The following is a 26,183-nucleotide window of genomic DNA, read 5'->3' as shown; positions in this document are numbered from 1 at the left end:
CAGTGGTGATTGCTTACTGATCACAGCGTCTACTCGTTGGGTTCTTGCAGGCCATGTATTGACCCTCTGTCAGTTTTGCGTACTGTGATGTGATAATTAAGCGGTGTGTCTTATGTACCTTATGTTGTTTTGAGCTTTGTATATTCCTATGCCCCTTCCTTCTGATAGAAATGCGAACTTCTGTTGATCCGAAGCCTTGACCCATAAACTCAATTCGACATTTAATCCTTCTTGGGACCATTCGCCTCGCGGAACGACATAAGGCGTTCCACTTTGTCTTTTTGATACTCGGAAAGCTCCCCCGAATCATATTCAGGCTTAGGCGGGGGAGGCATAAATCGAATCTCCCATCGCTCCTGTACCCAGGCGGTCGCCGGGGGCATGACCTGCGCTATAACCCGATCCCACGCCTCTCTCGCCTCCGGGTCCGCCGCCGACGCCGCCTCCATCTCCGGGGTGGCACCGCGGTCCCATGGCCACAGGTGGAAGTGGGAGATGATCGTCCGACCCTGGCCGTCGTCCAGCTTTCCAAACTTGCCCTCTACCCAGCGGTCTTCCGAGAGAACCCCGAACCACTCGTGTGAGAACTTGGACAGAAAGCTGCCTGTGGCTACCACGGGCTCGAAGCCGCGGGGCACAAAGTACTGGAATGGTTTGTAGAAATGATCTGTCCACATGCGAGTCACGTCGTCAACTGTTTGCGGCACCAAAAAGGAAGTCACAACGACCCGGCCTTCCTCTAGGTTCGAGCTGGGGCTTGAAGTGATATGCTTAAATACGAGGAAACGCGATGCTGCAGGTGCTGTCGATGAGGAAGTATCGTCCAACGTTATTCTCCTTAGCGCTGAGCCGGACTCGACTGCGACTTGCGACTCGTCGTTGTTCTCGGGGAGACCCCGCAGGAACTCTGCGCAGGCGGGAGAAGACTGGAAGCTCTCCAGGGCTTCCATAGTAGTCCATTCTGTTTGATGTCACAATACAGCCAAGTCAGTCAAGGGAAGGATGTCATGTATTTTCGATGTAGATGGTATTCACCAATGATATAGACGGCCTCTTCAGGGTCATCAACCTTTCTCCCCAGAGATGCCATAAAACAACCTTTCACGCCCTTGAGTGGGCCATAATGGCCACCACCAGCTTGGCCTACCGACCACGTCGGCCACTCCTGCTCCCGCGGGAGGTAAAACCGGGTCCAACTTGTTAACCGCACGACGCTCTCTTTGGCTAGTTTTTTAGTCTTGGCCATGATGTGAGGGGACTAGATAGGCGAGTAGGGCGGTTTTTTTGGGACACCGATGGTCTTGAAGAGTGTTTATATCTGAAGTGCCTGGCTGATGATATTCACCTGACCATTTATAAAAGTAATATGACGCATGGAAAGCGGGGTAACCAGGCAACGTCTTGATTGTTGTCAAATTGTTCGGGTCAGACTGTGACTGTCAGACCGGTACTGGATCCTTCGGCGTTTACGTGATACATCGGAGTTAGTGGGCCCGCGTGACGTGACGTGACAATACCTCTAAGGGGCATTCTCGCGTCAAGCAGGATAAGGATAGAAGAAAATTACAATAACACATGCATTTTATCGTTGCCAACCTAACAGTTATTGCCTTTGACTTTCGTCTGCACCTCACAGGTGCCGCGACTAATAGGATTACATATGTCCTCAGTCGACTTCAACGAAATATCTAACAGGAAACAACGATTTCCTAGCCTTCGTTCGTCTCTATTAAACTTCTAGAGACAGATCTTATTGATTATTATCATTTTAAATCAAGGTGACTGCAGCAAAGAAGGAGAAGACATTTCAGTAGGTAAAACTTCCGTTGGGGGAGTCTGAGATGACGATCTCCCCCCTGCGTAAGCCCACGGCCACCGGTGTAAGCCGTGCCGTCCCGGGCGGGCGCTAACCCCGGGCTATTCAGTCAGAAACGTCGCGATTGGTCCCTTCGCTCTTTTAAACATCCCCGCCCTACCGGAGAAGCCTTCCGGTCCTGTATCCCTTGCAACGTCGTCAGCCCTGTCCCATGCCGATGTTGCCATCGAATGATTAACGACTTTAATCTCTTGGTTTGTGAGACCTGTCTTGTCATTTGTCAATTGCTGAACTCAGTACTATTCAGAGTTTCCCTTGGCGACTGCCTGGCAGGAATGCGAGGACATGCAATTATCCGCTGGTCAAGTCACACGTCCAGGGCTGCTGTTGATCATTGTATTCAGGTCCGGGTCTTCGAGCCCTCGCTGGAGCAAGTATCTCAGTGGCTGGGAATAAAATTACCTCCTATAGTTCACGGCAAAACAATACTGCTTTATTGCCTGTCTCGTACTCACAATCAAGTATGAACACGAGTGTTGGGAGATTTGTGTTGGTTCGCATGGCTTCGTCAAGTGGTTCACGTCGCACGAATCCTGGCTGTTGTCAGCTTCAACCAACGCCTTGGCATTTCTTCACCGGAACTTCGATAGAACCAGATCATTGCCTAATGTCAGTATGCACAATCCATTCGTGTTACATCGAGAGACAGTAGTAAGCCAGCTTGTCTTTGCCACTTGGGGCCATGTTCTTGGCATCAGGTATGGGAATGTGGAAGCCCGCGTCTTTCGAACCTTTAGAATGCCAAGTAAGGCAGGAGGTACTACATGCTGAAAATACTAGTCATAGTTTCATTTCAACCCCTAGACATCAACAGCAGAGTCTCTCGTAGAGCTTGCATCCGAGGCGCAGTTCCTAGCTACATTTAGCAGTGGGTCGCTACGCTTTCTGCCTAAGTGCAGATCCATAGCTCCGCTGAGTCCGAGGAAAAGGCTACGGCCCCATGACCCACGAGTTAGTCCGTAGATAGTAGACGAGAAGGACTCCGTCTATGCAGCGAAGTCTAGGACATGATGAGCTACGCCTCGTACCAGACGAGGCTCCCTGCCGCAGCAGGATCTTGTGTCTCGTACTTGTGCGTCCAACACAGAGCTGAGTCCGAGGCAACGAAACAAGATCGCGAAAAGTGTTCCGAAGGATCGCATAGTCTGTCCGTAGGCTCCACGAGTTCTTCCATCTGGTGAACGACATGGCTCTTCCATGGCCGCGCGTAGTCAGATGCATGCATCTGTCATGGAATCACTCTGAAAACTAAAGACCCAAAAGCTATATAAACCGGCTTCCTCTTCACTTCAGAAAGAAATTTCTCTAGACTCAAACAACTCACGATCACATTCCCCTCTAAACACTCCGACATCCTTCAAAACACCATTCTCATCCAAACCATACATCTCAATTCAAAATGCAGTTCTCCGCCATCATCCTCTCCGCCGCCGCCCTGCTTGCCACCGGCACCCACGCCTGGACCAAGGATGCCAACGGCGTCTGGGTCGCCAACAACACGTACTACACTATCCGCGGGTGTAAGTTCTCGCTTCAGAGCCGTTTTATCAGACCCAAGTCCGTTGAGATGCTAACCCCCGATGTGACACCAGCTACCGTCCACGAGGCCTGCACCACGATGAACACCGAGAGCGTCCACAACAACGGCGCCTTCTGCGCTTACTGGACCAACGGTGTCGGTGGCCAGTTCAAGGGCAGTAAGTACACACCTCCTCGCCTTTTACCATATTTAGCGGGGTTTCTGCGGATCAGTTGCTGACAACAACGTTCTAGAGTGCAAGCACACTGGCAACTCCGTCCTCTGCGTCTAAGAAACCGATGCGTGCGCATTCATGATTGGGGCTGAACAGCCTCTCGTGTCTGGGGGTCGTTCGCTTCTTGTCGGTATATTGGGTGAAAAGTAGTGGATTGGTGTTTAGTTTGCACTTTGAATTACGCAGGGCCCTGCTTCTATCAGTCACTCTTTTAGTACATAAAATGAATGGTTTTGCCATCCCCAAGCCCAGATCCAATCTTCTACAACATCGTAATGGGTCTAAACATAGTACATGGTACTGTGAGGTTTACTACTGCTGTTTCTGAGAATGTTGCTTGCACTTCCCTGTGGTTGGCCACCTCTACTGTTCACGGAATTGGAACAAGGTTGGCCAGTGAAAATATCGCTAGGATTAGAGTAGCAGTGCAGCGACGTAACCGTAGGCCAGTGAACATTTCGTTCCTCTCCTTCTTCTTCGGCATATATTTTCGGTTTATGGTTTCGTATGACAGGTATACCGCTTGAGGACACACCACTAGTAGAACCTTTCGTACATATTGTTAGCCACAACGCCATGATTGAGGAGCTGCTATTCCGAGTATCGATGGCGGTCGTCCTGCATCAACCGGCAGAATATCGACATGGCAGGCGGTGAGAAACAAAACAGGTCAGCATCTTGGTTGCGATCGGTGCGCCGAGATTGTCGAGAGCGGGCGACATGGGTTTTGCCGAAGACGTAGGTAAAAATGGCAGTCCGCCCGAGCTCGGGCTTGGATCCCGTTTGGCGGAGGTTACGCCGGAAGCGACATGAAGACGGAGGGGGGTGGCAGTTGTATCTGCGACGGATGCGACGATCGCGGGCCGGACAGAAATTGGCAGCGGAAGGCATAGCGCAGCGGTCGGACGTGACCGGAAGAACACCCACCCCCCTGTCTAGGCGAAGAGGATGAGGATCTCCCGAGGTGGTGAATCAAAATCACTTAATTTAGCAGGCTGGGCGAGGCCAGGTCAGGTGCATTAACATTTCCCAAGCTCGCTGGGTGAGTGGGTGGGCGAATGAGTAAGGTGCGGTGTGCCGTTCATGGGCATGAGACTTTTGATATTGTCATGCGGAAGGGACTGGTTGGGCCCCTTAGCGCGTGGAATGTGAAACAAACGTCAGGACGTCTGATCTTTCTTAGCTTCTCTGCATCCATCTGCGAACCAAAATGAAGCAGATTTCGGGACACTTTTTTACTCCGATCGAATCGGCACCTGCGCCGCATCGGTGGCAGACGGTATGTCGTGCAGGGTGGTGCCGCGGGCGGTGGGTAAGCTGCTGGCGTGGGTTTCTGATGAAATGGCAAAGGGGCTCCAAGGGAACAGTGCATTTGCATGAAGGTCAAAAGTTGGGATTGCCCTGATTTGGGGGTTCAGTCGGACCGGGAGCGGCCTGCTTGCAACCGTCATCGTCCGAGGATAGGATTGGAGCTTTTTTGTTAGTACAGCTACGCAGGTAGATCTACGGCGGTTGGTTGGGGGGCTTCTGCAGCGCTCAGTCACGGTTATGGTTCGTTGCGCGTTTGCAGAGGGTAAGAAAACAAAGACGCGTAGGCGGTGGGAGGCGGTCTGATTTGATGGACGAGTGAGACACGATGCTGTGATGCTGTTTGACTGTGTTGCGACTGGACTGATTTGATTGACCGGGCCGGACGGGGATCTCTCATGGGGAGGAAGGCTGAGGCCGCGGTGCTGTGCATTTCGCATGGCAGGACTAGAGTGACCCTCTTGAGTTACAAGCCTTGCAGGTCCACCGCAGTCTCCATGATCGCCAGCGGGTGTAGCTTTGGAGAGGCAGAAAATGTTGACGTGTTGGGGGCAGGAGGGGAGGATTCGAGGTGGTTGAAAGAGTGAAGAGTGAAGCTGCAGGCGATGACCTTGCTGCGGGAAGCAAATGACGAAGGAGGGGCTCTGGGCTTTGCGGCTTCCTTCCCCCAGGTGTCTGGTCGGCTTTCTTAACAGAATAACATGGGGAAGAACACATAAATGTGTTAAGGACACTGGAATGTGGAAGGAGCGGGTGCGGCGGTACGTATCGTTTGCATATGCAGCAGGTAGGTGCCTTACTGCAGCAAGCAGCCTGCAGGCAAAAGAGTCACAGTGTGTTGTTGCTTGCCGCTGCTGCAGACGATCCAAAAAAAGGCACCGCCCCCACTTTCAACAGCGCTCCCACCGCTCTCACTGGCTCACGGGCGCCTTACATAATCCAGCAGTCCAGTTGCCCGTGGTAGCAGGCCTTACCCGATCGGGACTGGCGCACTGCCACGACAAGGGGCGACAGGGGGCAACCCGCAACAGCAACGCACTGCACCACCACACACACCACGCACACACGCCTGACCGACATCAACATTGACCCTTTCCTTTCCTGTCCCAGCCATGCCCAATCCCACCACTCCTTAGTCGGTCCTGCGTCCAGTAGTCAGTCAGTCTAGTAGTCCCGTCCAGTCCGTCGCAGTCCCTGACTTGTTTTTGTCGAAGTCAACATCGACAACTGCATTTCACTACCGACGACGACGACAACACGACGACCAACGAACGACCAGCGACGACAATCCACCGGTAAGTCAGGTAAGTCCAGTCGCAGCAGCAGCCTTGAGATTCGCCCACCGCAATACATCCGAAGGCGGCGCATCGAACACACACACATCCATCATCGACACCAGCCACCGCGACTATCGACACAAACCGACGACATCTGCATTCTATTCTGCTGCTCCTCTTTCTCGGCCATCATCCTTTTTCTCTGCTCTGTTACGACGACCCAGCCGACCAGCCACCACAACAACCCACAAAGTCGGTACGTCCGCACTTCCGACCGCACGTCGTTTTCGCTGCGACCGCGTCCCTCAATCTGCGCAATCAACACCAAGCTAACGACGACCGCACAGCACGCATTTCACGACTCTTACGATCATTCCACACAACATTACAATTTTCCTTTGTATATCTTCAACCGCTACCGTTTGCGACCGCATACTTTCCCCGCGCCTTGCACGACCTGCGACAAAAACACACAAAACCCAAAACACCACCATCGCCGAGCTTCACATGCAATCCGTCTGATCACCGAGGCGACGACGTCACAGTAGCAACAGATAGCAACCATGGCAGAGCCACCTTCATCTCCGCCCAGCGAGGCGACCAGCGCCGAGGACGCCTTGACCTGGTACAAGGCCCAGTACGAGGTGCTCGAGGGAGAACTTGCCGAGTTCCGTGAATCCAGCAAGGAGCTGGAGCAAGAGTTGGAGAAGGACATTGAGGCTGCCGAGAAGAGGGAACGCGGCCTGCAGGAGAAGGCTGAGAGCCTCAAGTTCGAGGTTGAGGAGTGGAAGGTGAGATTTCTCCCGCCTGCAGCATCTAGGGATGGATGCGATTGCGACGGCCAGCGCTGACCAGGCCCAATTTGCAGACGAAATACAAGCAAGCCAAGACGGAAGCAAACTCGGCTCAAAACACGCTAGAGAAGGAGATTACCACACTGCGCGATACCAACAGGACCATGCAGCTAAAGCTGCGCGACATCGAGGTCGCCAACGACGATTTCGAGCGACAGGCGCGAAACACGACGTCATCCCTCGAGGACCTTGAATCAAAATATAACGTTGCGATCGAGCGTGCAGTCATGATGGAGGAGGAAATCAAGCTGGGCGAGCAAGAGCGAGAGACCCTGCGCATCGAGGCGCAACGTCTGCGTGAGGAGCTTGCCGATCTCAAGATCGAAGCCGAGCTGCTCCAAGACAAGCTCAAGAAGCAAGAGGCACGCCACCTGTCCCACATCTCCACCGACCTCTCCGTCATGTCGTCGCCTACATTCGACAAGAACACGGAGCACTCTCCCAACTCGACAGCGAGCTCCCCCATGGTCACAACCCCACCAGACTCGGAGGCTCTGCCCGCCGCAAAGGCCGAGCTCATGGAACCGCCCTCGCCCCCGATGTCCGACGTCTCCGCATCCGTACCCAGGCGGACGGTTACCAGGACACCCGCATCGACGACGCGCAAAGTCTCCCGCCTGCCGTCCGTCGAGCACAGCGTCACCCCGAAGCCCCGATCCTTCACTGCCTCCGTCACGAGCAGCCGACCTACCGGCGGTCGTGTCTCCGGTGCCAACACCACTACCCGCACTCCTGCCACTCGCACGGCGCCCCGCTCAACCTCTCAGCGCATGCCTACCACCAACTCGCTCAGCCACATCCGATCACTCACCGCGCAGATGCAGCGCCTGGAAGCTCGTGTCCACAATGCCCGATCAAAGCTTCCCGCACCTGTCACCACGCCGCCCCGCGCTTCGCCCCGATCTTCAGTCAATGGAGTCCACAGTGTGCCTTCGACGGTTACGATCCGCTCTCGCAAGCGCCCAACGGGCTCCACCGCCTCTTCAGTGCGGGGCGACGAAACGCCATCCAACTTCTCTGCCAGCACAACATCAAAGCATGTGCCCCGCCTTAGTACGTCGGGTGTCAGCAGGTTGTCGTTCGGTCCCCTGCCCAACCGGAATCCCAACGCCGGCCACGACGAGTCAATCTCTCGACCGAGTTCGCGGGCCAGCACATCATACGCCCGGCCGTCAAGTCGCACCGATATGGCACCTCCTCGCCCTATTAGCCGTACCAGCATGTCAGGTACCAGGACACCTCTGGGACGCCCCCGGAGCTCCCTGGGAGACTCTTTGAGGAGCAGCGTTCGCGGACATGGAAGGTCAATTAGTGTGAGCCACCACCGCATGGAAATGCCCGAAGACGACGAGGACGAGTACCGCACACCCAGCAGGCGAGGCACATACTCCCGCCTTGAGGCCGACAGCTCCGTCAGTGGCATCCCCATGCCGACGAGCGGCATTCCAATGCCAAGCAGCCGACGCCAGAGCGGAGGCAGTGTATCCGGCAGGCGAAGCTCCATGGGCCTGAGGAGTTCCAGAATCGGACCCCAGGACCTGGTCGAGGAGGAGACGTACTGAAGTTGAAAGCGTTGCTTAAACATCTCGAGGCGAAGCAGAATTGATACCACAGGAGGCGGAACTCGTGTTTTTGATTACTACTACTACCTTTAGAGTCGTGCATCATAGCATGGCGGGGAAACGGTGCGAGCACAGCGATGGCGCACAAACATTACCATTATTCTATCCTTTTCGAATGGAAGACCGACGAAGAGAAGAAAGTCGTCTTCAGTTTACAAACAACTTTTCCTTTGTCGAAACCAAACCAAACCATTCTTGTTTATGATGATTACGGGGGCCGGGGTCCGGCGTGGATATATGCATTAGGGCGTTGGTATGATTATGAGTTTGGACGGGAGCATGGCGGTGCCGGGGTTTATTGTGCTTGCGGGCCTTTACACTTATTCCCACTCCCATTCCGTTTTACCACACCTGGTCTGAATATACTGGATTTTAATGCCCCGACCTGCTGGTCCGATGAGTTTAATTATCGTGACTCTGTGAGGATCAAAACATCACGCAGCCCCATTTGCTGCGAGGTTCCGTGGTCCTCGAATCAACGTCTTCATCTTGGTCGAGACCATGAAATCTCAGGTACCATCGCCTTTGGTAGTCGCCGTCATCCATATCCTTCAAGCTCTTCTCGTATCGTTGGAACTCTTCACGACCCTCTTCCATAGACTTCGGGAGGTCCACGCAGTCCTCTATTCGCGGATAGAACGTAGCCCCAAACGCCTTCAACGCTTCACACTTCTCGTCCATCGTAAGCACGCGGTGCATCACCCGGTTCCACTCCGGTGGCCGCTGCGGAAGGGAGAGCTTCTGGCCGTGGCGGAAGTGCTCTCGGTCCGGCACGTACCTGGCCACCCACACGCCCCCGCTGGACGGATAGCCGACGTACACGTCCGGGGGCAAGTGAAAGTCGTAGACGGTGCCGCTGTCGAGACGTTCTTTGTGTCTGGCGTAAGTGGCCCAGTCTGGCCACCAGTGCCCGCCAAGGAGGAGCATGCGCTGCGCGAGGTCGTCTTCTTCGCTTTTGGAGAAGGAAGTGAATTTGGTGTCGTGGGTGCGCGGGAGGTTTAGGTGGTGTAGGTCGATGGATGAGGGGGTTGAGATGACGATGCCGCCGAGGGAGGGGTGGGAAACGAGGTAGCCTGGCCCGCCGGAGAAGATGTTTGATCGCATGGGGTGCGGTGGGTGTTGGTATTGCGGGTCTGTGATGTCGTCGCATACTTCGAGGTCGTCATCAGCCATGGTGTTTTGCTGTTGAGCTTGATGCGAGCTTTCACGGGTGGTCAAGAATGCGGCAGTTGGTTGGGTTACTCCGTTCTAAGAAATTGCAGCACGGGCGGACGATGATGGTGTGGTGATGGTGAGTATAGAAGGAAGGATATTGCTCGGCCGTGGAAGAGGCTGAGACCATCTGCAATAGCATTTGTATCCTGGAATCTGGTCTTCTATTCGTTTCATGTGCGATTTGTAGCTTTCACGGGTTCATTAGCAGCCTGTTCAATTATCAGGGAAGATTGAGAGCGACAGGACGATTCTCCGACGTCTGCCTAGATGTCCAACCAGCTTTGCGACGTTTGCCTGTCCCAACACCACAAGGCAGCAAACATGATCACCCACGTGACCCAGGTTCGTTGGTTTGCTCGCAGCTCCAACAATAGGCTCCCTCGCCAAGCCGATCCTCAATACGCTGTTGACCAACATCTTCATCGGTTCCCTCTATCCTTGACGTCGCGACTCCGACTTCAACTCCAACTGACCTCCCAGTCAAGCTCTGATGATGGAAATATGCTACGACGCATACGATCCCTCCTACACACCCCCAACCCCTCCCAAGCGGTCCAACATCTTCAACGGAGCAGGCTACCTCGTCGTCCGTCCCAGCACAGGCGGCATCGTAGTATCCCACCCCTCCGCCGTAGACCTGGTCTACCTCAACCTCCCTCGCACACACGACACCTGCATCTCGACCCCCGCCGTCGAAGACGCCCTCGCAACGCGCATGCTCTCCCTCGGAGCGCCCTGGTGGCCTTCCTGGGCAGCCTACATCTCCCACAGGAAGCGCCTCGACGACGAGGGGGTGATGTACGACTTCCACCACCCGCCCGACACGCACGTCGGGTACCCCTCGACAGGCGGCGTCTGGGTTGTGCGGTTCTCGCCGGACGTACCCTCAGTGGTCTGCGTCAACAGCGAGGGCAAATCGGACGAGCCGCGGCGGACGTTCCCGGTGACGCCTGAGAGATGGCATCGGCGGATGGAGATGGTGCTGAGCATGGATGAGAAGTGCAAGGTTATCCGGGACTTTGGCGGTGTGTTTTTTGAGAGCGTGGAGGAATGTGAGTACGTTGCGACGGACCTGGAAGGCGGCAGGGAGATGTTTGGGAGGTTTGAGCCTTTGTTGAGAAGGATGAAGGATGATGGGTATGCCTACAATTGGAATGCTATTCAGCGAGAGAGGCGCGGAGATGACCCCGGCAGCGACGACATCCGTCTTGGTGAAGAGATTAGCTTGAGAGATGTACGGAGGGGATGTGTGGTCTCTTGACCCTTGAGCAGGCAGAACCTGGGAAGGTGAACTACAAGGTCGCGTTAGAGACTCCAGACCTTTGATCATCAGGAATGCTCAGGTTGTGCCAATATGTCATTTGTCGATGTTTTGGAGCAACACTACTAAATGAGGTTTCAAAACTTTGCTAGGTGATAAAAACTGAGCTCCAAAGCAGAGTCATGAGGCTATCAAGCATTCTCGGTCAAGTCAATCATCGTCACAGAAATCGAAAATGTAGCTGTAATAACACGCCATTTCAACAGATATCGCGCTGTCTTCACCCACATTCGGAGTGTGGCTAGAATAATGGGGATCGCGACGGCCTTCGAGCTTTTCCAACCACTTGCTGAGCTGTGGTAGAGACGCATGCGACTCTAAACAACTCCTACAATGTATCCAGCTAAGTGAGTGACCAGAATACACACTTATCAGAGAGTTTCAAAGCACACTGGTCACGTACCTAATGGACGTAGCATATCAGTGAGGCTAGTGAAGTTGAGACTTTACATTTCACGTCATGTCTCCCGGTTTCAAGATAAAAAACCTCTCGTTAACGTTAGTATATCTATTTGCAGCGTCTCTACTATATCAACAACTTTGCATAGTACATGTCTAGTATAGGTGGACTATTAGTTATTTAATTTGCTATTGAGTTGCGTCCAAATAACAATTGCGTTTGAATAATAGAAGAACTATCAGAGTGAGATGTAAAATATTAATACAATAACGCATGGCCATAGATCATAATGAATAGTGACAACTAATATCATTCAAAGCTCAAAGCCACGCAATATCGCAGTCTCTATTTACCGTTCATGAGCAGGGTGAGGTTGAAAGACGTAGATTGGACGATGTCCGGCATACCCCGGGACTTGCCGCTCCAGCCTCACTGAGCCACAACGATTCGGAGACATCCTCGCCTCCTACGTGGTCCTGCTGTATGTACCAATGGCGGGTTTTCAGGAGCTATAAGCCCACATGTACTTCATATTTGTCTAGGATATGTTCATCATTGACCCGGTAAAGATCAGCAAGAGCTACAGCCATGGTCATGATTAGCCTCTTACGGGCTTAGCTAATGTCACGTACTCAGGATTAAAGTCGGCCGGAATTCACTGGGAGATCTTCGGCGGATGCTTTTACCCCAGTCCAAGAATAGAGACAGCTGATGGCTGGCCTACACGTTCTCTGCATGTGAATGTAAAACCGCTACGCCCTAATTGCGGCACTTGGCAGGATGCAGGAACCGGATCCACGTCATCGGTTCTGTTTGTTTGTTTCATTGCGGCTTTTGCACTAGCCACAGCGGACAACGTTCGGCCAAGTCACTTCGAGTCGAGAACAAGCGGGTCGTCTAGTCAAGGGTCGTGCGAGACAGCTAGGTAGCCTCAGGTCTCATGCCTACTTTGACTGAACGCCGTTCATCAGACAAAAATGAGTTGCGGAGTGCGTAGGTGAGCGCGAACGAGTCCATCTGAGCCTCGGGACTTGACGGCCCAAGGCGTCGACTTCGTCCCCTGTCACGGGGCCATGCCATCTGGAAGACCGATTTCGTTTGGCCAATGTGTCGTGCAGCTGCAGTCTCGGAGCAGCACGCTGACTACGTGGACGCACGCACCTGCAAGGTCAGTTCGGACGGATGAGCTAAGACCGGCGTTCGGAGCCGCTCGAGACACGATGCAGTCGGTAGTTGTTCTACTGCAGGCACGGGGCGATGCGGCTCGTTCACAAGGGAGTGGGGCGAATACCTTTTGGACTCCAAGTGATGGCCAGGGGAGGACGTCGTATTTGTAGATGGGGGAGCCTCCCTTCCGTCATGTACCCATCGGGAGTGGATCTTGACGTCCAAAACATCCCGCTGCTTGGGTAGACAGAGGCAAGCCGCCTCACCGGCAATGACCGGTGTCACAGGTTCGAGATGGAGTGAGAGCTTGGCTATTCTTGGGGATAGAAATCAAGAAAGCGCACCATGGTCGCTAACCCCAGCCAGACTCAAGGAGACATCATCCAATCAAGAGTGTCGTCCGTCGTTTGTCGAAGGTGACGGTGGATGCCGAGGTGAGGTGGGAGTATCAGATTGCGCGCGGAGGGTCCCCCAGCTTTGACAGGATCGGATCTGCTCGCCCGTTTTTAGTGCGGGTAAGCATATCTCTGTAGGGAGCTAGCGTAGCATCCTCTATCCATACGAGGCGCCGAGGACAGGACGACCTAGGGGCCAAAGCTCGGAGCTTCTCTCGCTTTGGGGCGTTCGGTTGTCACAACCATCTGGGGTGTGATGGGGACAAACTTTGATAATAGGTGGGATATGGACGAACGGAAGTCCGGGCGATGGTGTCAACGAAGCTGACGGTTGCGTTGCTATGGAATTGGTGGGCGGTCTGTAGGGACTGGCCGGGGATGTTGACCTCGGCGTGAGGAGGATGATGGGAGAAGGGAGGTTTCGGCTTCGGAGCGGCAGTACCGGTAGTGGTAGCCGCAGCGGCAAGAGGTAACACGGGTGCGTCCAGGCTGCAGAAAGACATGCTAATTAGCGCGGAAGACTCTGTATCCGAAGTTGGGTTGGGAGATAGGCAGACAGGGTTGAGGGACTGAAGTTGAGGGCGGGAGAAGCAGGAACTGGCATTGGAGCCGGTTGGCGTTCGTCCGCAGCCATAGCGAGTCTCAATGGGTTCGGCGGGCTCACGTCGTTGGCTGCACCGCTGCAGATGGGTCAGTGGCAGGCCGGGTGGCCGATGTTGTTGCTGCCGTGGCGGCGCTGCACGGTCTCCACGCCCGCAGCAGGACGGACAAGATGTTGGGGATCTGCGGGTGGAGAAGCTCTGCTTTTGGTCGGGCGCTGGTTGGCGATTTTTTTTCTGCGGCGCGCTGTGTTTTCCCCCCCTTCGAGTGGGGGGGCCTGTTTATTTTCGTCCGCCTACTATTGGCTCAGCATGCACCCCTGGCATTTCTGGAAGGGACCCATCGAAGAGGACCCCCAAATTGTGTCCCAAAATCCCAATTGTTGGGGGAGCGAGATGGACAAGCCCATCGCCATCGTGGATCTGTATGAAATGAGAAAATTCAGCCTGGCTTTATTGAAAGCCAAGCACCAACCACCACTGAGCCTGGCCCCTTATCGGGCTGGTCCCTTCCACTTGTCTTGCAACGGAGCCGTTCGAAGCCGATGGGAGCCCCTCCCCAAGACATTGGACCTGGGGAATGCAGTTTTGTGATACTGAACAGCGGAAAGAGACTTTTGGCGCTGTTCATTCAAAGTGCCTGTCTGAGACAAGCAGTTTAGACAGGGCAGTTGGAACTCGCTCCTGCCACTTGAGCCAATTAATGGTGCGCTTGACCTGGCCTGCCGTTGGCCGCTGGCTTTGGGGCTTGAGATCGACGTTCAAATTTCATCGTCCAGCGAGGTGTAACGCCTGGGATGTGCTCACTGCTGCTGAGGGACTAGCGGAAGCCGATGGTCGTCCCCGGACGGAGAACCGGCGAGGCTAGGCGGTTTAGAGGTGCGTAAGCGAGCAGACGGTTAGGTTGTTGAGGCTTGCACCCCTGGCGACACTTGGCTGACCGCCTGCGCGATCGGGACTGGACTGGAGGGGTGTGCTGCGTAGCTGATGGAGAACGTGATGAAACTTGGAGGGCCTTGCTGCCCAGTGGCCAGTGCCCGCCTGGTGAGATCTCGGGGCCGATGAAGACGGGATGCCAAATGCCAATGGAGACAAAATGCGATGCGCGCATGGCCAGGTCGGGCATGCTGGCCGCTGGGCCTGGTCGTTCGCCCGGTGGGTGCTGGCTGGGTCGGAGATGTCGACTCGTGGACGTCGGATCGGGTCTGGGTGTAATTATACGGCGGTGACGATCGGTGTCTAACGGTCGGTGGTGCGGCGTCAGTGTGTAACGTGTCGTGCTGTGAGCAATGTGCGACTGAGAGCGAAACTGCCTCTGCCTTGCTCTCTGGCAGCGCCTTCGGACATTGCTTGTGAGAGGCCCGTCGGTGTTCGGTGGTGGCAAGCGTGCTGACCGATCCATCCACACTTGCGCACACAGAGCTACCTATTGGCCTGGGCCGGCATTATCTAGCAGCAGTCCCGATTCGGAGCTGTCGCTGAAGAACGACGGCTCACAACGAGAGGCACGAGACGAGGTCGAGGGAGAATCAGAACTGATCTGGGACTTGATTGTGTGTGGTGGATATTGTTTGGTCTGGCGACGACGAAGAGTTGAGGTCAAAATTTCCCCAGAAAGACATCGCCAATGACGGCAGGAATGGGAAACGGGAAACAACGCCTAGAGCAGAGCACTGAAGAGGGAGCTTTGGCGCAGGCTTGATTCGCAGCTGCCTATCGATAACGTCCCGAAGGCTGCAGGTGGATCTCCCGAGCTGCGAAGAACGAGCTTTGATTGGAGAAATGAGCACCTTGCTGGCCGAAATCTGGAAAAAATTCCAGCAAGCAGCAACGGCACGGCAGAAACCCCTGGGCGCAGGGGCCATAGCAGGGTACGTATCCCCGCTGTGTGGGATCGGTACCTGAAGCCCCGGCGCGTTCCCGGCGTTGGTCGATGTATCTTTCGCAACTTGGTGCCGGTGGATCAAGGGATGCTGCAGGTTGACGTTTGTTCCCTCTTCAGTCCTCAACTTTTTTTTCTACCCCTCGTCGTCTCTGTTGTCTTGCTTGGGGTTTGGGGTTTCCAATTCGGCCATGGCTTAGCCGGCAGAGCGAGAATTGGGGGCAGATCAACTCTGCATGTTGCCAACCTGACCCAACCCATGGCCGAGATTGGGCTAGGCGGGTTGCTGGAAACGCAAGGAGCTGGAGCCAGAGCTCTGGAAGTTGAGATGAGAGGCGCGAGCTTGGCGACGACCCTCGAGAGTCGGGAGAGACATGGACAAGGACTGTTGCAGCCCGCTGGTCCGCCACGCCCACGCACGCCCACGCCCACCACCACCACACTCAGTGACGCCCACGCCCAGCCCAGCCAGGAGCTTCCCCAACACCCCGGCCATTGGTTGAGGGAGGGGATTTGAATTGATTGATGCTGGATGGACGGATGGATGGACGGGTGGAAGGGGGCCGCATATTCCAACAATGCAAAGGGTGCTAAAAGCTGTGAGCGCAAGCTGTAGGGCCGGTAGTCTGGGCGAGGCGTCGGCCAATGTTTTTTTTCCCCTTCACTTGGGAGGGAAGAAGCAGCACTTGCGCAGGAGATGCACATAGCATCAGCAGCATCGGTCCTCTCTGCACACACACAGACTCGACCAAGCCCCCTGTTGCTGGGTGTACCTGGCGCTCTCCTGACTGCTGCCAGGAGAGAGCACGGCACCGGTAGAAGCAGAAACGGAGCCAAGGCGGGGGCTCTTGGGCTGGCGTCTGGTCTGGTCGGGTCTCAAGATGGTGATGCGTGGGAGATTTTGGCGGAGGATGAGGACGGGACTCAGGACGACGATCTGGTCTAGTCGGTGGAAGGAGTCCGTCGCCCGGTGGAAAGAGGTACTTGGAAGAGGTACCCGCTGGAAGGCGCCGATGCAGGTACCTCGATCGGAAATCTGATGTACCTTCCCTGCGCAGAGCACCTCGTTCGGGGATGCGCCTTGCCTTCCTTGCCTTGCCTTGCCTGGACTTCTCTCCATCGACGCGGGAAAGAGCATCTCAGACCTGCCTCACTCAGACCTTCCAGCTGTGATCCTTCCTTGCCTTGCCTCGCCTTGCCGCACTTGCGTGCTTACCTTACCTTACTTTCTGTACACGTACACATTGTCTTGGTAACCACCTGCCTCTAGGCAAGGCCGAGTGAGGTATCGTGAACTGAATATAACAGCCAGGTGCGCCTGCGTCGCTCCTTCCATCTGCGCGACCCAGCATCTTCTTTCCTCTCCTTCTCTCCCCCCGTCCCCGGCGCTGTCCGTAATCTTCATCGTGCCTCCCACCGAACCTCTCCTCCTTCTTGACCGAAAAGAGGCAGAGCGACAACAAAAAGCCTCCCCGGCCGGCGGCAGTGTCGAGGGAAAATTAATTCACCCACTTACATACTCCAAGTACGGAAATCCCACTGTCACTCTCACTCAGCACGTTACCCCAATCTCACCTCCCAACACACGCTATTACGGCCCCAATCAGCCCTTCCCGGCACCCATCTTTTTTTTTTGTCCAGTCCCGATATACCTCCATCTCCAGAAAAAGGTACTTGCATCCGTGACATCTGTCAGCTCCAACAACCCCGGTCACCAAAGTCACTTTCCCCTGCACTTCCACCTCACATTCCCTCAACTGAACCCCGGAACACCCGTCGACTCCTGGTCCCCAGCACCACCGTCCACGCAGTTGCAGTTCAGCAGTCCACACCAACAATCCACTTCATCCAAAAAGTCCACAGACGCAGTCCCTCTCTGCCCGAATACAATAACACCACGCTGCTCCCTCGCTATCCCGACGGTGGCTCCCCTTCTCTGCTCCTCTTTCCCACTCTCTCCCTTCCATTCTCCCTTTTCTGACACTCTTGTTTTTATAGAACTTCTGTCCTAGCCACAAGACAGAAGAAGGAAGCTCTTGTCTCACAAAGCTTCCCAAATCAACCAGGTACGTCTTGGAGTTGATGTCGCTGCTCTGCTACCGAGTGGCTGTTGGCTGCCCTGCACACCGAAAGACACCCCTCGCTCGCTGTCCCTAGCCCATGCCCGTGGCCCAGCCTGTCGCTGTGTCTCCCGCCGCACCGCTCTCCCTCACAAATGTTCTGCCGCGGCGGCGATCGCACCCCTGGCATTCCCCCCCCATTTTCCCCTCCTGCGCTCGCTGGCGGTGGTCTCTGCTTCCCCAACAAGAAACTTTTTGTGGTTTCGTGGCTAACATGATACTTTCCCGCCTTTTCTAGAGACCCGAACAATCTCTGTCCTACAACACCGTCAACCATTGCTCTGCGAATACCCTGTTCTGTTTAGTTGCAGAGCCCGACTATACGAATTAATCTCCTGCTCGAATCTTCCCCCTTCGAGCACCCTCTCCCGACTTGCGTCTTCTGCCGAATTAAGCTCCTGGAGCTCACCCGATTCATGACGGTCACCCCCTAAGATACCCGCAACACCTCCTCACCACACACCGCAATCATGACCGAAATCACAGCAGCCAACGGCTCCGGCCGGACCGTACCCCACGTTAACGGCAAGGCGACGTACGCCGAGAAGCACAAGATCGCCGACCACTTCATTGGCGGCAACAAGCTGGCCAACGCCCCGGCCTCCAAGGTCAAGGACTTTGTTGCCCAGCAAGATGGTCACACCGTCATCACCAACGTGCGTAGAAATCTTACCCCTGTGATTGCGTGCGAAACGTAGACCACAGAAGCTGACGAGGCGCGAATGCAGGTTTTGATCGCCAACAACGGTATTGCCGCCGTCAAGGAGATCCGTTCGGTGCGAAAATGGGCGTACGAGACGTTCGGCGACGAGAAGGCCATTCAGTTCACTGTCATGGCTACCCCCGAAGATTTGGCTGCCAACGCCGATTACATTCGCATGGCTGACCACTACGTCGAAGTCCCCGGTGGCACCAACAATCACAACTACGCCAACGTCGACTTGATTGTCGATATTGCCGAGCGTATGGATGTCCACGCTGTCTGGGCTGGATGGTAAATATTCCCGCATCCCTCTAGACCCAACAATCGCTAACAAGGGTTTCCACAGGGGTCACGCATCCGAGAACCCTAAGCTTCCCGAGTCCCTTGCCGCCTCCCCCAAGAAGATTGTCTTCATCGGTCCCCCAGGATCTGCGATGCGATCTCTCGGTGACAAGATTTCCTCAACAATCGTTGCACAGCACGCCGAGGTGCCCTGCATTCCCTGGTCAGGAACCGGTGTTGACGAGGTCGAGGTGGATAGCCATGGCATCGTCACCGTTGCCGATAACATCTACTCCAAGGGATGCGTTACCTCATGGCAGGAGGGTCTGGAGAAGGCCAAGTCCATTGGCTTCCCCGTCATGATCAAGGCTTCCGAGGGTGGTGGTGGCAAGGGTATTCGTAAGGCTCTCTCCGAGGAGGGCTTCGAGCAACTCTACAAGGCCGCCGCAAGCGAAATTCCGGGTTCGCCCATCTTCATCATGAAGTTGGCTGGCAACGCTAGACATTTGGAGGTCCAGCTGCTCGCTGATCAGTACGGCAACAACATCTCTCTCTTCGGCAGAGATTGTTCCGTCCAGCGTCGTCACCAGAAGATTATCGAGGAGGCTCCCGTCACCATTGCCAAGGACATCACTTTCAAGGCCATGGAGGAGGCTGCCGTCCGTCTCGGTAGACTCGTCGGTTACGTCTCGGCCGGTACCGTCGAGTACCTGTACTCCCACGCCGACGACAAGTTCTACTTCCTCGAGCTTAACCCTCGTCTCCAGGTCGAGCATCCCACTACCGAGATGGTCAGTGGTGTCAACCTGCCCGCTGCTCAGCTTCAGATTGCCATGGGTATTCCCCTGCACAGAATCCGCGACATCCGTCTCCTGTACGGTGTTGATCCCAGGACATCCACTGAGATCGACTTCGAGTTCAAGCACGAGGGCAGTGAGAAGACGCAGCGCCGTCCCAGACCCAAGGGTCACACCACTGCTTGCAGAATTACCTCTGAGGACCCTGGTGAAGGTTTCAAGCCCTCCAACGGTGTCATGCACGACCTGAACTTCAGGAGTAGTTCCAACGTCTGGGGTTACTTCTCCGTCAGTACCGCCTCCAGTATCCACAGCTTCTCCGACTCTCAGTTCGGTCACATTTTCGCCTACGGCGAGAACCGTGCTGCTTCCAGGAAGCACATGGTTGTTGCTCTGAAGGAGTTGAGCATTCGTGGTGACTTCAGAACCACCGTTGAGTACCTCATCAAGCTTTTGGAAACTGAGGCTTTCGAGGACAACACCATCACCACCGGCTGGCTCGACGAGCTTATCACCAAGAAGCTGACTGCTGAGCGCCCCGACCCCATGCTGGCCGTCGTTTGCGGTGCCGTCACCAAGGCTCACCTTGCTAGCGAGGACTGCATGACCGAGTACCGCACCAGCTTGGAGAAGGGTCAGGTTCCTTCCAAGGACATTCTGAAGACCGTCTTCGCGATTGACTTCATCTACGAGGGTTTCCGCTACAAGTTCACCGCTACCCGCGCTAGCACGGACTCCTACCACCTCTTCATCAATGGCTCCAAGTGCTCCGTCGGTGTTCGTGTTCTCAGTGACGGTGGTCTCCTGATTCTGTTGGACGGCCGCAGTCACAGCGTCTACTGGAAGGAGGAGGTCGGTGCCACCCGTCTGTCCGTTGATGGCAAGACCTGCTTGCTCGAGCAGGAGAACGACCCCACTCAGCTGCGCACCCCCTCTCCCGGTAAGCTCGTCAAGTACCTCGTCGAGAACGGTGAGCACGTCAAGGCTGGCCAGAGCTTCGCTGAGGTTGAGGTCATGAAGATGTATATGCCTTTGATCGCTGCCGAGGATGGCATCGTTCAGCTCATCAAGCAGCCGGGAGCTACTCTCGAGGCTGGTGACATTCTGGGTATCCTTGCTCTTGATGACCCCAGCCGCGTCAAGCAGGCTCAGCCGTTCGTCGGTCAGCTCCCCACCTACGGAGAGCCCGTTGCGGTTGGTACCAAGCCCGCACAGAGGTTTGCCGTCTTGCACAACACCCTCAAGAACATTCTGCTCGGCTACGACAATTCCGTTATCATGGCTGCCACCCTCAAGCAGCTCATCGAGGTCCTCCGCAACCCCGAGCTGCCCTACAGCGAATGGAATGCTCAGTTCGCTGCCCTTCACAGCCGTATGCCTCAGAAGCTGGACAGCCAGTTCTCCCAGATTGTCGACCGTGCCAAGGCCCGTCACGCGGAATTCCCCGCCAAGGCTTTGCAGAAGGCTTTCCTGAAGTTCCTCGACGAGCATGTCGCTGCCGGTGATGCTGAGCAGCTCAAGGCTACTTTGGCTCCCCTGAACGAGTGCCTCGAGTCCTGGTCCGAGGGCCAGAAGGGCCACGAGCTCAATGTCATCAAGAACCTCTTGGCCTCTTACATCGACATCGAGCGTCTCTTCACTGGCCACGGCACTCAGGAGGACAGCGTCATCCTGAAGCTCCGTGACCAGAACAAGGACGACATCCGCAAGGTTGTCCAGACCGTCTTGTCGCACAGCCGTGTTGGTGCCAAGAGCTCCCTGATCCTTGCCATCCTCGAGGAGTACCGCCCCAACAAGCCGAACGTCGGAAACATCGCCAAGTACCTCCGCCCTGCTCTGCAGCAGTTGACTGAGCTCCAGTCCTCTCGCACGACCTCCAAGGTCTCCCTGAAGGCCCGTGAGATTATGATCCAGTGCTCTCTTCCTTCCCTCGAGGAGCGCACTGCTCAGATGGAGCACATTCTCCGTTCCTCCGTCGTTGAGTCTCGTTACGGTGAAGCTGCCTGGGACCACCGTGAGCCTAGCCTTGATGTCATCAAGGAGGTCGTTGACTCCAAGTACACCGTCTTCGACGTTCTGACTCTCTTCTTCGCTCACGAGGATCCCTGGGTTTCCCTCGCCGCCCTCGAGGTTTACGTCCGCCGTGCCTACCGTGCGTACATCCTCAAGCAGATTGAGTACCACTCTGATGAGTCCGACACTCCCCTTTTCTGCACTTGGGACTTTGCTCTCCGCAAGATTGGGCAGAGCGAGTACGGTCTGCCTCTGCAGTCTGCCGCTCCCTCTTCTCCCGCCACTCCCAGCGGTGGCTCTTTCGACTTCAAGCGCATCCACTCCATCAGCGACATGTCCTACCTCAACCACAAGTGGGATTCCGAGCCTAACCGCAAGGGTGTCATCGTCCCTGTCAAGTACCTCGATGATGCTGAGGATTTGCTCGGCAAGGCTCTCGAGACCCTCGCCGTCTCCGATAAGGCTAGAAAGCGTAGCACGCCTGGTCTCATCCCTGACCTGAGTGGCAAGCGTAAGCCTGCTGCCCCCAAGGTCGACTCCGACGAGCTATCCGCCGTCATCAACGTCGCCGTCAGGGACTCTGAGAGCCAGAGTGACCAGGAGATTCTGTCCCGTATCGTCCCCATCGTGGAGCAGTTCAAGGATGAGCTTCTGTCCCGCAACGTTCGCCGCATCACCTTCATCTGCGGTCGCAACGATGGTTCTTACCCCGGCTACTACACCTTCCGTGGCCCCGAGTACATCGAGGATGACAGCATTCGGCACAGCGAGCCCGCTCTTGCTTTCCAGCTTGAGCTAGGCCGTCTCGCCAAGTTCCACATCAAGCCCGTCTTCACCGAGAACAAGAACATCCACGTCTACGAGGGTATTGGCAAGGCCGTTGACGGCGACAAGCGCTACTTCACTCGCGCCGTCATCCGTCCCGGCCGCCTCCGTGACGAGATCCCCACTGCCGAGTACCTCATCTCCGAGGCTGACCGCGTCATCAACGATATTTTCGATGCCCTTGAGATTATCGGCAACAACAACTCCGATTTGAACCAGGTCTTCATCAACTTCACTCCCGTCTTCCAGCTTCACCCCTCGGAGGTCGAGCAAAGCCTTCAGGGCTTCCTGGACCGCTTCGGTGCCCGCGCCTGGCGCCTTCGTGTCGCTCAGGTTGAGATCCGCATCATTTGCACCGACCCCCAGACCGGTGTGCCCTACCCTCTGCGTGTCATCATCACCAACACCTCCGGTTACGTTGTCGATGTCGACATCTACGCCGAGCGCAAGTCTGAGAAGGGCGAGTGGGTCTTCAACTCCATTGGTGGCACCAAGGAGAAGGGTCCCATGCACTTGCTGCCCGTCTCGACTCCTTACGCTACCAAGAACCCTCTGCAGCCCAAGCGTTACAAGGCTCACCTGATGGGTACCCAGTACGTCTACGATTTCCCTGAGCTCTTCCGCCAGGCCATCCAGAACACCTGGACCCAGATGGTCAAGAAGCACAGCACTCTTGGTACCCAACAGCCCAAGGCTGGTGAGTGCGTCTCGTACACCGAGCTTGTCCTTGATGACAAGGACAACCTCCAGGAGGTCAACCGCGAGCCTGGCACCAACACCTGTGGTATGGTTGGTTGGATCTTCAACGCCAAGACCCCCGAGTACCCCAAGGGTCGCAAGTTCATTGTTGTCGCCAACGATATCACCTACATGATCGGTTCCTTCGGACCCAAGGAAGACAACTTCTTCTACAAGTGCACTGAGCTCGCCCGCAAGCTTGGTATCCCCCGCATCTACCTCTCCGCCAACTCCGGTGCTCGTCTTGGTGTCGCCAACGAGCTCATGCCTTACTTCAAGGTTGCGTGGAACGATGCCAACAAGCAGGATTCCGGCTTCAAGTACTTGTACCTCGACGAGGATGCCAAGAAGCGTTTCGCCAAGGATGTCATCACCGAGGAGGTTTCCGAGGATGGCGAGAAGCGCCACAAGATCGTCACCATTGTCGGTTCCGAGGATGGTCTCGGTGTCGAGTGCCTGAGAGGCTCTGGTCTCATCGCCGGTGCCACCAGCAAGGCCTACAACGATATCTTCACCGTCACCTTGGTGACGTGCCGCTCTGTCGGTAAGTACAAAATGATTCTTCCAGACTGGACATGGCTAATAAGACAACAGGTATTGGTGCTTACCTTGTCCGTCTTGGACAGCGTGCTGTTCAGATTGAGGGTCAGCCCATCATCCTTACCGGTGCCCCTGCCTTGAACAACGTTCTTGGTCGTGAGATCTACACCTCCAACCTCCAGCTTGGTGGTACCCAGATCATGTACCGCAACGGTGTCTCCCACATGACTGGTGCGGACGATTTCGATGGTGTCTCCAAGATTGTTGAGTGGATGTCCTTCATTCCCCAGAGCCGCGGCAACCCGGTTCCCATCAGCCCCAGTGTTGACAGCTGGGACCGTGACGTCGTCTACACGCCTCCTCAGAAGCAGCCTTACGACGTCAGGTGGATGATCCACGGTCGCACTGACGAGGATGGCACCTTCGAGTCCGGTCTCTTCGACAAGGACTCTTTCGTCGAGACTCTCGGCGGATGGGCCCGTACCGTCGTTGTCGGTCGCGCTCGCCTGAACGGTATCCCTATGGGTGTCATTGCCGTTGAGACCCGCACTGTCGAGAACATCACTCCTGCTGACCCCGCCAACCCCGACTCCATCGAGCAGGTCACCAACGAGGCCGGTGGTGTCTGGTACCCCAACTCCGCCTTCAAGACTGCCCAGGCTATCAACGACTTCAACAATGGTGAGCAGCTGCCTCTTATGATCCTCGCCAACTGGAGAGGTTTCTCTGGTGGCCAGCGCGACATGTACAACGAGGTTCTCAAGTACGGTTCTTACATAGTCGACGCCCTCGTCAAGTACGAGCAGCCTGTCTTCGTCTACATTCCTCCCTTCGGTGAGCTTCGTGGTGGCTCTTGGGTCGTCGTTGACCCCACCATCAACCCCACTTACATGGAGATGTACGCCGACGTCGATGCCCGTGGTGGTGTCCTCGAGCCCGAGGGTATCATCGGTATCAAGTACCGCAAGGACAAGCAGCTTGAGACCATGGCTCGCCTTGACCCCGTCTACGCCTCTCTTAAGAAGCAGATGACCGCAGACCTTCCCAAGGAGCAGGCCGATGAGCTCAAGAAGAAGATGACCATCCGCGAGAAGCAGCTTCTGCCCGTCTACTCCCAGATCGCTGTTCAGTTCGCCGACCTCCACGACCGTGCCGGCCGCATGAAGGCCAAGGGTGTCATCCGTGACCAGCTGGAGTGGAGCAACTCTCGTCGCTACTTCTACTGGCGCCTGCGCCGCCGTCTCAACGAGGAGTACCTCCTCAAGCGCATGAACTCTACCATTGTCACCTCCGGACCTGGCTCCGACCGCACCCAGACTCCCGAGGCTCGCCAGCGCAACCTCCAGTTCCTTGAGTCCTGGTCTGGCGTTGTCAACTTCGCCACCAACGACCGCGAGGTTTCTGAGTGGTACGAGGGCAACCGCAAGTCAATCACGGAGAGAATCGAGGCTGTCAAGGCTGACAACTTGGCCACTGAGCTGAGCGCCATCTTGAGGAACAATGCCAACGCTGGTATGCGTGGTGTCCGTGAAGTTCTCCGCACCATGCCTCCTGAGGAGCGTGACCAGCTCCTCAAGTATCTGAGGGATTAAGTATATGTGGATTGGCTGGCGTATGGGTAATGGCATTAGATGTGTTTGGGATGATTATGACTATGTATGAGCATTATTCTGCCGTGTGTTAAGATAGATTTCAATGTTGGAATAACTTCCCGTGTAATGATACGACGTATTTACTTTTAGCATACTCTGGCTTTGGTTCTTGTGATGATAAACGTTTGCCCCGCCCGTCTGAACTAAAGCGACTACTAACGACGTTCTTCCTGAGGTTTCAATCAGCAAGGGCCATGCGTCGTCTCCTGATCGCCGATGTCTGTGTGTCTTATCTCCGATAAGTTTTCTAACCTCTCACACCACCACGCGAGATTAAGCGGGACGAATGACACATCTCCTACGTCGAAGAGTCAGGATCAGATCCTGCTGTCGGCGATGGATCTTTGACGTGCGATGGTGGTATCCCACCGGCGGGTGAAGGCGGCTCGGAGGGGCGCATAAGCTGATGAAGAGCTGCATGGTGTGGTGTTGTGTGGTGGAGGAATTGCACCGCGCGCATGCGGGCTGCGACATGCTAGCTAGGTCTGTATATGCTTACAATGTATTTGACGTCTGAGATCCTCCAGGACTGCGTTAAGATGGGAATAACTATTGACAAACGGCTGATAGTAGCGCGACTTTGGGGATTTGTGCCCATTGAGACGCTATTTATTCGCGTGTACAGCGTAGAGTATAAGATGCTGCGCGACTTGTCCATTCGCACAAGTCATCGATCGATGCGTCTATGCGAATAGTATTGGGCTTTTTGATTTTTCTTTTGATTTCCACCTAGATTTTGTTAGTATTCTACAAAGCGAAAGTCTTGAATGAGTAAGACGAGGCCAAATGCTATCGATCTGTTAATATCTTGAAGCTTATCATGCAAGGTACATCGTATTGAAG

At 55.3% G+C, this 26,183-nt stretch overlaps 6 protein-coding genes across 6 annotated transcripts; 4 read left to right on the top strand and 2 right to left on the bottom strand.

The window, feature by feature from the left end:
* Nucleotides 1-221: 221 nt before the first annotated feature.
* Nucleotides 222-1,246, bottom strand: CGCS363_v006117 (uncharacterized protein; the record flags this gene model as incomplete). The annotated part of the gene is made up of 2 exons (XM_036637966.1): nt 222-961; nt 1,036-1,246. 2 exons carry the CDS (start codon nt 1,244-1,246, stop codon nt 222-224), a joined length of 951 nt encoding a protein of 316 aa, XP_036496813.1.
* A 2,029-nt stretch (nt 1,247-3,275) lies between these two features.
* CGCS363_v006116 (uncharacterized protein) lies at nt 3,276-3,687 on the top strand (the record flags this gene model as incomplete). The annotated part of the gene is made up of 3 exons (XM_036637965.1): nt 3,276-3,396; nt 3,469-3,573; nt 3,650-3,687. The coding sequence occupies 3 exons, from the start codon at nt 3,276-3,278 to the stop codon at nt 3,685-3,687; spliced, it is 264 nt and encodes an 87-aa protein (XP_036496812.1).
* A 3,091-nt stretch (nt 3,688-6,778) lies between these two features.
* On the top strand, nt 6,779-8,631 carry CGCS363_v006115 (Nuclear distribution protein nudE-like protein 1; the record flags this gene model as incomplete). Its single annotated transcript, XM_036637964.1, has 2 exons — nt 6,779-7,006; nt 7,084-8,631. The coding sequence occupies 2 exons, from the start codon at nt 6,779-6,781 to the stop codon at nt 8,629-8,631; spliced, it is 1,776 nt and encodes a 591-aa protein (XP_036496815.1).
* Nucleotides 8,632-9,117: 486 nt separating this feature from the next.
* On the bottom strand, nt 9,118-9,864 carry CGCS363_v006114 (uncharacterized protein; the record flags this gene model as incomplete). The annotated part of the gene is made up of 1 exon (XM_036637963.1): nt 9,118-9,864. One exon carries the CDS (start codon nt 9,862-9,864, stop codon nt 9,118-9,120), a length of 747 nt encoding a protein of 248 aa, XP_036496814.1.
* Nucleotides 9,865-10,399: 535 nt separating this feature from the next.
* CGCS363_v006113 (uncharacterized protein) lies at nt 10,400-11,167 on the top strand (the record flags this gene model as incomplete). Its single annotated transcript, XM_036637962.1, has 1 exon — nt 10,400-11,167. One exon carries the CDS (start codon nt 10,400-10,402, stop codon nt 11,165-11,167), a length of 768 nt encoding a protein of 255 aa, XP_036496818.1.
* A 7,093-nt stretch (nt 11,168-18,260) lies between these two features.
* On the top strand, nt 18,261-25,280 carry cut6 (Acetyl-CoA carboxylase; the record flags this gene model as incomplete). The annotated part of the gene is made up of 4 exons (XM_036637961.1): nt 18,261-18,446; nt 18,519-18,784; nt 18,840-23,692; nt 23,743-25,280. The coding sequence occupies 4 exons, from the start codon at nt 18,261-18,263 to the stop codon at nt 25,278-25,280; spliced, it is 6,843 nt and encodes a 2,280-aa protein (XP_036496816.1).
* Nucleotides 25,281-26,183: the final 903 nt, after the last annotated feature.

The sequence above is a fragment of the Colletotrichum siamense genome (assembly GCF_013390195.1).
Source record: "Colletotrichum siamense strain Cg363 chromosome Unknown KSG_Cg363_contig04, whole genome shotgun sequence".
In the NCBI taxonomy this organism is placed as follows: domain Eukaryota; kingdom Fungi; phylum Ascomycota; class Sordariomycetes; order Glomerellales; family Glomerellaceae; genus Colletotrichum; species Colletotrichum siamense.
This window is presented reverse-complemented; position numbering and strand designations above follow the sequence as displayed.